Raw genomic sequence first — 13,211 nt, 5'->3', positions numbered from 1 at the left:
CAAGATTAGCTTTGTGGTCTGTGATTCCTTGATAATCTGAATCTCCCGTCTCAGCTGGAGGCCATTTCCTCTTGTCCCCTCACTGCGGGCACCTCACTACACCCTCCTTTTAGAGAACCGTAGAGAGTGATGAGGTCTCCCCGCCGAGCCAGCTTTTCTCCCGAGTAACTCCCCCCTCTCCCTCAGCCGCTCCTGCCGGGACGCCTTCACGAGCCCGGCTGGGCAAGCTCCAGCACGCTTCCCACACACGTTTCCCGGCGGGAAGGCCTGAGGCGCTTCTCTCCCTCCCTTGGGCGGGCGCGGGGCCTGGTGTCCCAGGCAGCCGCCTTCCCTCCCCATAGGTTCCCCGCCCTCCGTGTCCGCCCGTGTCTGTCTGTCCGTCCCTCTGTCCGCCCGTCCGGGCCGCGCCCGCCCCATCCGGCGCGGCCGTGACGCAGCGCGCGCCCATTGGGCGGTTCAAGAGTCGCGGGCTACTTGAACGGCGCGGGCGGCTCCAGGCGCGCCCGTCCCCGGCCCCGCCGCTCCGGCCCCGCGGTCGCCCCGCTGTCCCCTCCGCTGTGCCCCCCGCTCCTCCTGCAGCCATGCTGGCGGAGCAGGAGAACCAGGAGAACGTGCCCCCGCCGGCGGCCGGCAAAGCCGCGGCGGCGCTGCCCGCCGCCGGCACCCGCGTGGCGCTGGGGCTGCTGCGGGGGGCGCAGCACCGCGCCGGGATCCCGCTGCAGGTGAGGGGGGAGCGGCGGGACGCGGGGGGGATGTGGAAGGGGCAGCGCTGGTTCGGCGCGGCGGGAGCTGTCAGGGGCCGGGCGCTGACGGCCGCTCTCCCCACAGGCGGCGCGGGGCGGCTGCGAGGGCCATGGAGCGGCGGCGGGGCTGCAGCAGCATCAGCCCTTCTCCATCCATGTGGACGAGCCCGAGGGGCAGCGGGAGCCGCGGCGGCAGCGGGGCGTCCCGGCGGGGCAGAAGGAGGAGGCGGCGCTGGGGCTGCGTGCGGCCGTGTGTGCCCTGGGGGAGCGGCGGCCCCTGGCCCCCCTGGGCAACGCCATGGAGCTGAGCTTCGGTACGTGACGCCCGGGCAGCGCTGCCCGGCCCTGAGCGCCATGTAGGCCGCGTCCCACCTGCTTCCCCCCGCAGGGCCCTGCCCCCGGGAAGCGTGGAGGAATTCACCCAGGGAATTTCAGGTTTCCAGAGGCAGCTGGAGGGCTGTGGTGTGGGACACGGGCTGGTTTGGTTCCTTTGAGCCTACCACCAGGATACAACAGCTCTTCAATCCAGCTGAGCTGCTGTGTTCTTATCCCCTGCTCTTTTAGGCAGTTTTATTCTTTATAACTTTAACTATCAGTACCTCATGAGAGAAGCCAGATTACAGACAACAGCAACCCATAAAGCCTCGCCCTTTGCTACCATTACAGAGTTAGAAGGGGACTTTACCCAGGCAGATCCCAAGATGTAATAGGTTTTTCTCCCGGGTTATACTCTGTAGTGGTTGCAAGTGTTTTGAGCTCTTCCCAGTATGTGAAAAATGAGAACTGCCAGATCCATCTTCTGCAATGCATGTGAATGTCTGAGGGGTGATTTTACTGTGATCCACTTCTGCAGGATCTACAAAAAATTCTGGCATTCCAGCCCTGCTTTAAACCACAGTGTAAGCTTACGGGACCCACATCTATGTAACAAGGTAACACAGGGTCTACTGAGCACTACATAATTGCAAGAGAGTTTTCCATCCCTTTATTCTTGGCGGGAAGAAGAGAAAGGGGGAAGGGGAAACTTCCCTGTTGCCGTAACATTTGGCTTCTGTAGAGCCTCCTCAACTCCTAGTCCAGCTGACTGAGCCTGCCCAAGGTTCCCTGTGCTGTGAGGGAGTGGTGTGATGGTGCCCATTTTAACATGGCTGTTATGCTCTGCTTAGATTCTCCAAGTATTATGGATATTTCAATAACCTCAGAAACAGAAGAGAAAGCACCAAACGTTAATAACGTGCCAGATTATATCAGCGAAATCCATACGTACCTGAGGGAAATGGAGGTGAGCTGCTTTCTCTCTTCTTATTTGCATGGGCTCATGGGGGAAGAGTTTGGGGTGGAGAAATGCATCTGAACATGAGTTACCATGACAGTGACTAAATTAGAGCTTGCTAGAAAGGGAGAAATAAGAGCACAGGACTGGTTTATTGTGATAAAGTTGATTGTGCCATGTGCAAGCTGGAAAGCAAGATTACAGAAATAGAACTTACTGATCCTAAATTCACCAGTGTTTACTTCTGATTTGTTAAGCTGTGATAAATGGAGTTTAAACAGTTGCTTTTCTACCAGCATGTGATCCAAACTCAACTTTACCTGTCATTTAAACCTACAGGTGAAATGCAAGCCTAAAATAGGTTACATGAAGAAGCAACCTGATATCACAAACAACATGCGGGCTATTCTTGTGGACTGGCTGGTGGAAGTTGGAGAAGAATACAAATTACAGAATGAAACTCTGCACTTAGCTGTAAATTACATTGATAGGTTTCTTTCTTCCATGTCTGTTTTGAGAGGAAAACTTCAGCTTGTGGGTACTGCAGCTATGCTGCTCGCATCGTAAGTGAAATTGCTTCATTTCAAGTTCTACCTGCTGGTTTCATACAGATGAAAATCTTGTGGCTGTTGCTGTTCTGTTGCCTAGAGCAGGACTGACTCAGGAGGGCTTCATACTGGGATAAAATCAGGAGTTATCCACCTAAAAGCTTGGCACTTATCTTTGTAGATTGCCCCTAAAGTGAGGATCCGCTATTTCCAGATGCAGCAGCTGGCATCTAAAGAGTATTTGAGGGAATATGCATAAGGCATGTGAAAAGAAAGTTGTGCTTGCCCCAGTTACTAGGTTAGTGGCTTATTCTGGGGTTTCAGTAACTCCAAGTCCCAAATTCCTTAGTCCTAAATTATCATGCTGTTATAGCTCTCTAAATTCAAATTCTGCTGATTCAAGAGCTACTGAACCAACTGCAGCAAACTTGTTTGGCACCAGTGCCCAGCTCCTTCCAAAATCAGAATTTAAATGAGTGTTTCATTAAGTGTTGGTGGTTATCTGCTTTTCTAGTACTCAATTATTTACTCATAAACCTTTCTCCTGGCAGAAAGTTTGAAGAGATCTACCCTCCTGAAGTAGCTGAGTTTGTCTACATCACAGATGACACCTACACGAAGAAGCAGGTCCTAAGGATGGAGCACTTAATTCTGAAGGTTTTGTCATTTGACTTGGCGGCTCCAACAATCAACCAGTTCCTCACCCAGTACTTCCTACACCAGCAGACAGATGCTAAAGTGGAGAGCCTGTCAATGGTATGTAAGAATTATTAGCTCAGCCCATGTAATTAGAGAGTTCTATTGCAGAGATTTATTGCACACACACACACACACACACACATATATATATATATATATGTGTATAACATATATACACCTTTTGAATTGTGCTTCTCCAGAAGTAGTGCCCCACTGCTGGAAACTAATACTCCTATTGCCACTTTCTGCTTGACATACTCCATTCTTATCAGAGGCTGGCACTTCTGCCTGGCTAAAGCATGCATCCTTAGTCAGAGCAGGCAGAGATAATGAACTGTAAATTCGGGGTTGTTACACTGCTAGATAGGGGTTTCCCTTTCTCTTAGCTACAGCTGCCACACCTACCCTCCCACACACTTTGGCAAAAAAGGACTTTTGTTTTGGTTTTCCCCTCAACAAGCAGCAAGTTCTAAATCCAGAGGCTAATTTCTAGAGCAGAGCACAGATAACATTTCATCTTAAGTTATAATAGATCCTATCTGTATGAACTCCTAAACAGAAGCCTTTGTCTCACTGTGCAAAGGTCAGACCTGACCACACTCTTTCCTTTAGTTCTTACATGTCCCTAAACATAAAATGTGCTGGTAAAGCATGTGGTGGAATGCTGTTTGACAGCAGGAGATGCTTAAAGAGAAACTAAGCGTACACTAATAAAAGCTGTCCTTCCAACTGATGGCAGGATTGGAAGCTTAAGTTGGGGTTCTAATGCAACTGTTAAGTTTTGTAGAAGATTATTCCATGTCTCATTTCCCTTGCAGTACCTGGGAGAGCTGAGCCTAATTGATGCTGATCCTTACCTGAAATACTTGCCATCAGTTATTGCTGCTGCAGCATTCCATCTGGCAGACTACACACTCACTGGACAAACCTGGGTATGTAGCACTCCAGTGTGAGCCTTCACAGGCCTCCCTGTGTGTTCAGTGTATTCATACACAGTCCTGAATGCTGGGTCAGGGCTGCAGGAATTGCAGCCCCTCTGTACTTCTAGCCTGTTAATTAGGGGTTGCTCCCCGAGGTATTTGAAAAATGGGATGGGTGGGTAATATGTTTCCAACAGTAAGCTAAAAACTCCACCACTGGTTGTCAGCATAAACAGACAGCAACATTCAAATGTCTCTCTCCCTTTCTTTTTTCCCCTCAGCCTGAATCCCTGTGCAAAGTAACTGGCTACACCCTTGAAGACATCAAGCCTTGCCTCATAGACCTACACAACACCTACCTCAGAGCAGCCCAGCACACACAACAGTCCATACGGGAAAAGTACAAGAGTACCAAGTGAGTATCTGTGGAGATGCTAACATCTGAGTTGTCCATACAGGTAACTGCCTGGTGGGGTGTGGGTGTATCTTTTGAGTCTTCAGGCAGACTTAACTAACCAAATCCACCTCCTCAGTGAAATGGGGACAAGACTCCCTGGGTTTCTTCACGGTGGTTTGTAAAGCAATTACTTGGTGTTCTGTTGCTGTCTGAACTGTCGGGTAGAAACTGGAGGAATTTTCTTGACATTCCTACAGTTGGTGATACCTAATGCTCCTAAAAATCTGTGTGGGGCATGGCAGCCAACAAGCCCCAGAATGTTTCCTGCCTGGTGGGAAATGTGTTTTGCTGCAGTGAGTTATGCTGCTCTTCGTGGCAGGGAGCACTTGAGCAAGATGACATCCTGCCTCTCTTTTTCCCTCTCTAGGTACCACGGAGTATCGCTCATTGACCCACCAGACACACTAAACTTATTGTAATAATCAAGAGACTGATCTTTTTAACAGATGTATATTACCAGGAAATGATGTACAGTTTTAAACATGGTTTAGGATTCTAGATATGATCACTCAGAATATGAATACAGACTTTGATGACTTCAATTATGAAGTTTAGTTTCATGTGGTTTTAATGTAAATCTTTTGTACATGCAATCTTGTTAAGAGTTTTAGCTGTGTTTTTATCAAAATGTTCTCTTCAGGCACAGAATTAACCATGCAGGCCACATGAAGTCTGAGACTGCTTATCTAATTATAGACTAAACGTTAATATTAGCAGTGCATTATTATAGTAGGGCTTTTTCTCCTTCTGGGTAAGAAATACTTGGACTCCACAGAGTATCCAGTAGCATTTTTATACTGTCTAGTTTAAACTGAGACTTAGCATAGATCCAAAACGTGCCTTAATGGCTACAAAACTGGAAGAAGCTATGGCCATGAGAACTCCTTGCTGGAACCGACTCATGAGGCTCTTTAGGACATGCCCCAATTGCTATATAATGTAGTGCCAGCTCTTCATCAGGGAAAGGCTGAATGCTCTGCTGCAGGAACTGCACAGTTGAAACTCCTGCACCAGTTCATACCTCGCGCTTCCGCTACGCAGAAAATGGTCTTGCTGTCGGTATTTTCTAGTCCAAGTGTAAAACTGCTAGTAATCTAAAACCCATGGAGAGTTCCCACTGATGTGTTGGCTGTCCCAAAAGTCCATTGATGCCTACTGAGAAAATGAGTCCTCAGTCTGCTTGCCTCATACCTCTTTAGGGGTGGTGGAGGGATTAAACTTCAGGGGGGTGAACTGCTGCTCTGCCCTCAAGGGCACAGAATGTCTTCTGGCAGGGATGGGCTGTGTGCAGAGCAGCATGAATTCTGTACACCCCTCATGCTTGGGAGGAGCTTGTGGCACACAACAAAAATGTGCCATATTTTTCCTTAGTTGTGGAACTGTTACATGAGCAAACTGGCATTTAATCAGCATTAGATCAAGTGAATGTTTACCTTCAGCCTGTGCAAATGGAGTGATGCTGCCCTGTACCTGCTGTTGTTTGTGTGTAAAGCAGCGAGTGCACGGAAGTGGGCCGAATTAAGCCATTTCCAGGATGGCTAATAAACAGTTTTTCATCTGATGATGTTAGTGGTTTTGCCAATGGCTTAAAATCACTGAGGTGCAGTACTGCCATCTTCAACTGGCCTTCATTTCTAAAGCCTTTTGGCAAGGGCTGCCCTGTGAAACCTGTGCCTCTGACTTGAAGTTGAGTCAAGGCTGCCTCTGGTTATCTGGGCACCCAGCAGTATAAGCTCCTCACACATGTCCAACAGCTCTTAGGGTGTGGGCTATTTGAAATAATTTCTTTAAAATCCTCATCTGTCGGGCTGAGAAGCAGGTGTTACTAAGACACAACTCTGTTTCACTGCAGCAACTACAAAGTTACTACAGTGCCCCCACCCTCGTGCTGCTGCCGGAGCCTTCCCTGAACCACCTCAATTACAAAACCAATGGAGCCGAGTGGTGATCAAATATCTGGTCAAAATATGCAGCACAAGTGGCCTTTTTGGCCAATCTGAGCTTCTTAGGATGCACTTGGACTTTTATGCATTGTCTGATGGCTAATGAGGAACCATATTTCATTGGCCAACAGCCTTTATTTAGATTAATTTCAGTAGGCTGCCACTGAAATGTTAAAATGAACTTGGGACAGCCTGTGCAGTGTATCATGTCTGGTGCTTGGGGTTGGAAACACTTTAACCTTGCAGGAGATGGAGTTTATACAAGGAGGAATGTGTTTTTCACCGTTTCTGACCTTGGAAGGGTAACTGGCAGTGCTGACTGGCAGCGATTACTTGAAGATAACAGGCCACAGTGCTCTTCCTGGGAAACTGGGTTCTGCCTTCCCCTTCCTTTCTGTGGTGTATTCCAAGACCACTGAGAAATATGAACATTAGAGGGTAATTTAAAGCAAGCTTATTAATTATTTTCTCCAGAAAAAAAGTAGCAATACTTAGGTGAAAGGACTTCAGTGGGTTTTAGTATTAACTTGGTGCTTAATCAAAGAGCTGTGCTCAAGTTTCAATGGAGGTTGTTCCCTTACTGTTCCCATAGCACAGAGAAAAATTCTTCCACGCTCCCTGAGCTTTATATTCACCATTATCAACATGACTTCCTCTGCAGCCTAACAAAAAATCTTCAGTCAGGAGGTGGCATTTCTGCCCAGCATGACAAGTTCCTCCTTTCTCAGGGCAGCTCTTGCTTGTGCTCATAAGTACTGTCTTTTTCCACCTTCTCCTTTTCCGAAGTTAATATGGGACAATTCCAGCTTTTCCTTCTAAGCTTTGAACAAAATATCCCAGGTTGTACTGTACTACTGTTAAGCCTATCCAGGTTAACTCCTAGGCCTTTCAACTAAAGGCTCTAAAGAATGTAGGGATGAGATGTTATGTGGGAAGAGGGAAAGAGCAGTACAAAAAAAAATACTGTTCTATTTTCTGAAGAAGTTTACAGTCTTGTGGTACTACAGAATTAAGAAGGAGCTGCATCTTCACCCATTTTTGTACTCAGGACAGTGACTTTGGGTTGGAAGAACTTGACACTAAGAAAATGCACTGGTTTAGCTCCTGGAGAAAAGAGGTTTTGTGTGTTGGTCCCTTTCTGAAAGAGCACAACTTGATTCAAGCTTTGCCTGGCTGGGAGCAATTTGATTATATATGGGGTTTTTTTCTTAATTAAGTTCTTAACCTGGTTTGGGGAACGTAAAATCTGCAACAGTAACTTCTCTCCTGTTCACAGCTCATGTAACACTGAGGTCACCTGTAAAATAGCCCTGCTTCACTCTGTAAATATGTGTGTGTTTCCAGTGTCACTTGTTTGCAAACAAAGCGCCCAGATCAGGTATTTTGGAATCTTCCTTGTCTCTTTGTTTTGCCTGATCCTAAATTCAGAGCATAACTCTTTGCATATAGTTCAAGAAGCATTCCTGTCTGTTGCATGTAATATTTAATTAAACTTTTTAAGAAACTCCACTGAAGTTCTGTGCTAGTTTGTGAAGTCCATGCATTTCTGGTGATTTTTGCACGAAGCAGTTTGAGTACAAGGTTAGGTGTGGAGTAACAGGGGCAAGATGGTTTTAATCACAGCACATTTGATTTTCCCCTGTAAAGAAAGCTGAACTAGGTGAGTTTCTCTGCAGTTCTGCTGGGATTTCAGTTACAGGCACCATTTTTTATTTAAATCTGTGTACAATAGTTTTAACATATATATAAAAGCAGAACCAGATATTGGAAGGGGAAGAAATAAAATTATCTACAAAAATAAGCTCAGTAATAATACACCAAAATCCGTATTATACAGCATTCCTGCAGGAGGGATGACTGCTTTAACGAGATGTTCTCTTCTTTCTTCTCCTTTTGTTAAATGCTTTCTTACTTGAATTTTCTTGTTTGGAGCTGGTCTCTGTTCTGTAAGTAAACAACAGTTGTATCAGAGAAACTTACTGAATAGCTTTACTGTTTCATAAGAACACAGACTGATTATCCATAACTTGGCAACCTCCCACTGCACTTGGTGCCAAGCATTTCCATGGCTCGTGCAGGGATACAGCAGCAGATCTCGCTTCTTGGAGCGAGAACTCAACATCAGCTCTAGTGCAGCACATTGAATCTCTGCAGCAGCTCTAAGGAGCCACTGATTGAGATCCACTTTTATGTTCTCACTCCCTTTGGAAGGACTAGAATGAGTCAAATACCCACAACCATTTCAGACAGCTGCAGACTAGCCAGGCTCTGGCCTCCCAGGACAGAAGGCCAGAGATTTAGCCTAGATTTAAACTTCCTTGTTCTCAGCTATATCTGTACTCCCTTTGATCAACTGAAACCTTTCCTGGCCTTGCCAATATCCTGTCCTTCCTGGAAATACTCCCTACAAACTCCTTTCCCCCCCTAATTCCACTTGCTGGTTACCTTGTCTTCCTTGGTAGCTCCTGTGGTTCCAGAATGACAACTTCTTCCTCCTCGCTGTCAGACAGTACAATGGGTTCATCTAAAAAACACACAAACCCCACCATCCCCAAAACAGTGATCAGTTTTGTACAAATGAGTCCTGTAATTAATAACCACAGTATTTTAAAAGAAACATTCCAGGGGGTTTCTGATTCATTTGTAGCCCTCCCTATACTACAGAAATCAAGTTTTTAAGAGAATTACCAGGTCAAGTGAATTAGCAAATGTGCAAAGTGGCTACAATCGTTTTACTTCCTCAGGACCTTTCACATTCTAATTCTAAACTGTTATTGAAGTGATGTAACAAGATCTAATATTTAGAAAAACAAATACTTACCATTCTTAGTTTCCCTCCTTGTACTTGTATCCTCAGTTTCCACTTTCTCACATTCAAAAGCAGCTGCCTCACTGTCACCTTCCTCTTCTGCTGCTTCTTCCTTCTCAGATTCTTCAAGGTCCCCCCAGGAGCTCTCTATTCCTTCCCCAATTTGGGCTGTCCCAGGAGTGTGCAATACTGGATTGGCAAAACTGCAGGAGTTAAGAAAAATCTTGGTGTTTGCTGGTAAAATTCTTCGTATTCTGAGCAAACCAGGCAAGGAATTAAAAGCACAGAAAACCAAAACCAGTATGATAATGATGATGTTTCCTCGGAAGGATATATGGCTACCTAAAGTATGAGGAATCCTAGATGTATGTTTAGCCTGGTTTTCTCCTGAGTAATACCCGGGAAAAGATACACTTCAGCAGGAGGGTCAGCTTTAGCGATGATTTCTCCAGCTTGCTCTTCCACGTCATTGGTGTCCACAGCAGCACTCTCCATTTTGAAGGCAGTGATCCTTTGGTTGGGTATCGATTCTGCGAAGCCGAACTTCCCGCCTTCTTTCCTGGTCATTCAGTGACAGACACTATTTCAGAATAACCCAAAAATGGTTTCTCTTTTCGAGTTCAAATTTAAATGCTTGCTATTTAAAACAAATACAAGTGAAGACAATTTGCTGTTGAAACCACAAGCTGACATTAGTTTTTACTACATTTCTTAAAAGCACCCATTTCCGTCCCCTCCCAAAGCACTCACCTGGCTTTTTGGTCATTTTCCAAGGCTTTCTGAATCAGTTCTGTTATTTCTGCAACCTTAACAGCTGTTATTTTACTGCATCTCAGAATCTGTTTGTTACACATACAAAAAACAGTTTACAACCAGGAAAGCAAGGAGTTTTTAATTGAAACTGTAGAGCATCATAAGAATCACAAACGTTTAAATCACGGGAATCTCTCAAAGTATGGCACCTTACTATGAGGGACTGGATTCACTTAGAGTTATGCAAAAGCTTAATACAAGCCTCTAGCTCTCCCTCAGAGTACAAGTGGAAATAATTTGCAGGCTTTCTCAGCCAAATCACAGGGAAAAAATAAAAATACCAAAAACTATGCATTTTCTACATCCCTTCTGCAGCATGGTACACAGTACTATGCTCTTCTACTAGGACTAAAACTACACCATCTTTTCCAATAAAATCAGACAGTTAATTGGTTTCTTAGCTTCCAAATGCCATGGATATTTCCATATCAAGACTGCAGCACAGGAACCAGTTTATATACCACAGAAGGACTGGTCAAGGCAAAGGTTTACCTGATCCTGCACCAGCATAACCACTCCACTGGACTGGATGGTACAAATTTCATGGTGTTTATTCATGGCAATTACAAGGAGCCCATCCATCACCCGCTCCTCACGTTCAGTTGGATCCACCAATAAATAGGTCCTAGAATCAAGTTTTGAAATATAGGCAACAGTAGAAATTCGAGGCAACTTACTACCTTTAATTAAACAAAGGAGTTGGTTTGCATATTAGTAACTATGGGTATACAAGACTTATACCCCTTATATGAGTACATAAGACCTCGAAATCTTACCCTTGATGGAAGAAGGCAAAACTGACACAAATGGGCATGTGGTGGATACTCAAGGGGACAGGATCACGTTCCTCAGGAGTGTACTTGGAAAGGAATTGGCCCAGAATACAGTTATTTATGAAACTCAATTTCAAAATGACAAAGAAATGTAAGGAAATTTAAAAAAAACCAAACCAACTCACCACAGTTACTTCCTCTCCTTGCACAGACACATCTGGTCTGCGAAAATGACACAGAGCTACAATCCCTGCTATGCTGGCAGCATCAGTGATGTTGCCATCATGGTTTAACAGGTGCATGTCCAGCCGAACTTGCCAAACCTGAGAAAAATACAAAAAAATACAAAACTGCTTGATTCTACAGAAGTTAATTTTTTTTCAAAACTAGTTCATTTTTTTTTGAGCCATAAAAAGAAGCAGCATATATTCTTTAGGTCTTTGCTTAAGAAGATGAGAGATCTCGGCATATTCCAAGACACCCACTGTGCCAGATTTAATTATGACAAAATATGTAGCACTTCAGCACAATTTAAGCATCATTCTGCAGGGTCCCGGGTACTTCAGAAAGCCTATGTAGTCATGCAAGTTAAAAATACCTGTCAAGGCAGATGTGTGGATCTTTAACCTAAAATCAGCACTTCTTTCCAACACAAGAAACAGACCAAGTTAAAATTGGACTACACGAATCTTTTACCAGGAACTAGGAGGTTTTCCTACCTTTTCACCAGCAACAACGCAGAGAGATTCAGTGTCAATGCATTTGGAATCTCTGAAGCATCGCTCCAATAGTCTGTTCAGTGACACCAATAACTCCGATTGTCTGTTGGAACGAAATCAACCCAAACTTAACATGGTTACAGTCGCTTTTGTGCCATCCTTGTTTAGTCCTTTTAAGACAGCTACTTTACCTGCCAGGCTCCAGCCCAGGTGCAGCCATGGGTGAGAGCTCCAGATTAAAGAAGAGCACACCTTCCGTGGGCCGATTGGGCTTGGGGGCAACGAGTTCACAGGAGACCTGTGCAAGAACCCTGCCAAGGTAAATAAAGCACCAAGTCACAGAACGCATCAGGAAGAATCTAGAGACGAAACACACATGTGGGAAAAAAAGCGTGTGTTTAGGGTTTCAGTTTGTAATTCTCACTCCCGACAGTCTCTTGTTCAATGCCTGTCATACACATTTAAACTCTGGTCAACATTGAAAGAACCAAATGTAGGAATTAGAACACACTCCTGTCTTTTAAGCCTAAAAACTGACTCGGAACATGTGAGAAACTGTGATGAAATATTTATATAAGTGCATGTATTTCACTTTTCCACATCGAATAAAGGGTCGTTTGGTTAGTGGAAGAATGCAAAATGCGAGGTCAGTGAATAAAGGGATGAAAACTTGGGAATAATTTTGCATTTTATAAATTATTTGTAATTAAAATCATCACGGAAACCCCATCCCTTTCCCACTTCCTTCCTTTCCATCGTCTCCTCTTTGCTCCTACCTTTGAATTACTACGACTTTAAGGCTTGAAAGGTTACAATCTGTTTACAGTGATCTCTGCAGGTTTGGGAACCTCAGGTTTTATTCAACCCGGGGCCCGCGGCCGAGCCCCCGCGCTCACCTGGTCCTGCCCAGCTCCACGATGCAGCAGCCGCGGTCGGCGCCGAAGGAGACGCGGATGTTCCGATAGTCGTAGCATTGCCTCCCGTCCAGGCGCTGCGGGAACACGCAGACAAGGACACACACATGGAGCGGGTCAGTGCGCCATGCCCGGCATGCGATAGGACGGGGAGGGGCGGACCCGGAGACAGCCGCGCTCCCCGGACGGCGGGGAAGGGGATCGGGAAAGGGAAAGGGGCAGGGAGGGGGGATGCCGGCGCTGCACCTTCTTCTCCTGGATGGCGCGCAGGAGGAAGCGCCGCTCGCAGTTGGAGAGCGGCGTCGCCTTCATGGCCGCGCCGTGAGGGGGCAGCGCGCGGGGACGGGGAGCGCGCGCGTCATCGCCGCGCGCCGCGCGTGCCCAGCCCGCACGCGCCGCGCTCCCGCCCTCGGGCGTGTCCCCTCGGGGCGGCCGCTGCCATGGTGAGCGTGTTCCAGGGCCCAAACAGCGTTTGGAAAACTCTGTTCCTGCTATCCGACCCAAACCTGCCCCGTCTCAGCTTCATGCTGTTTCCTCGAGTCCTGTCCCTGGTCACCAGAGTGCAGAGATCGGCACCTGCCCCTCAGCTCCCCTGCCCTG

The 13,211-nt window shown here is 46.3% G+C and overlaps 2 protein-coding genes across 2 annotated transcripts; one reads left to right on the top strand and one right to left on the bottom strand.

The window, feature by feature from the left end:
- Positions 1–511: 511 nt before the first annotated feature.
- Positions 512–8,090, top strand: CCNA2 (cyclin A2). Its single transcript, XM_039551004.1, has 8 exons — positions 512–722; positions 829–1,057; positions 1,910–2,025; positions 2,356–2,579; positions 3,116–3,320; positions 4,082–4,195; positions 4,465–4,598; positions 5,008–8,090. The coding sequence occupies exons 1-8, from the start codon at positions 582–584 to the stop codon at positions 5,057–5,059; spliced, it is 1,215 nt and encodes a 404-aa protein (XP_039406938.1). The 5' UTR covers positions 512–581; the 3' UTR covers positions 5,060–8,090.
- Positions 8,050–12,968, bottom strand: EXOSC9 (exosome component 9). The gene is made up of 12 exons (XM_039551003.1): positions 12,858–12,968; positions 12,594–12,688; positions 11,889–12,008; positions 11,698–11,800; positions 11,164–11,301; positions 10,982–11,064; positions 10,698–10,830; positions 10,143–10,231; positions 9,805–9,951; positions 9,405–9,595; positions 9,029–9,107; positions 8,050–8,527 (listed from the first exon to the last, which is right to left on the bottom strand). The coding sequence occupies exons 1-12, from the start codon at positions 12,921–12,923 to the stop codon at positions 8,446–8,448; spliced, it is 1,326 nt and encodes a 441-aa protein (XP_039406937.1). The 5' UTR covers positions 12,924–12,968; the 3' UTR covers positions 8,050–8,445.
- Between the last annotated feature and the right edge of the window lie 243 nt (positions 12,969–13,211).

Source organism: Corvus cornix, chromosome 4 (assembly GCF_000738735.6).
Source record: "Corvus cornix cornix isolate S_Up_H32 chromosome 4, ASM73873v5, whole genome shotgun sequence".
Classification (NCBI taxonomy): Eukaryota; Metazoa; Chordata; class Aves; order Passeriformes; family Corvidae; genus Corvus; species Corvus cornix.
Note: the sequence above shows the minus strand (reverse complement) of the source record. Positions and strands in the feature narration are given on the sequence as shown.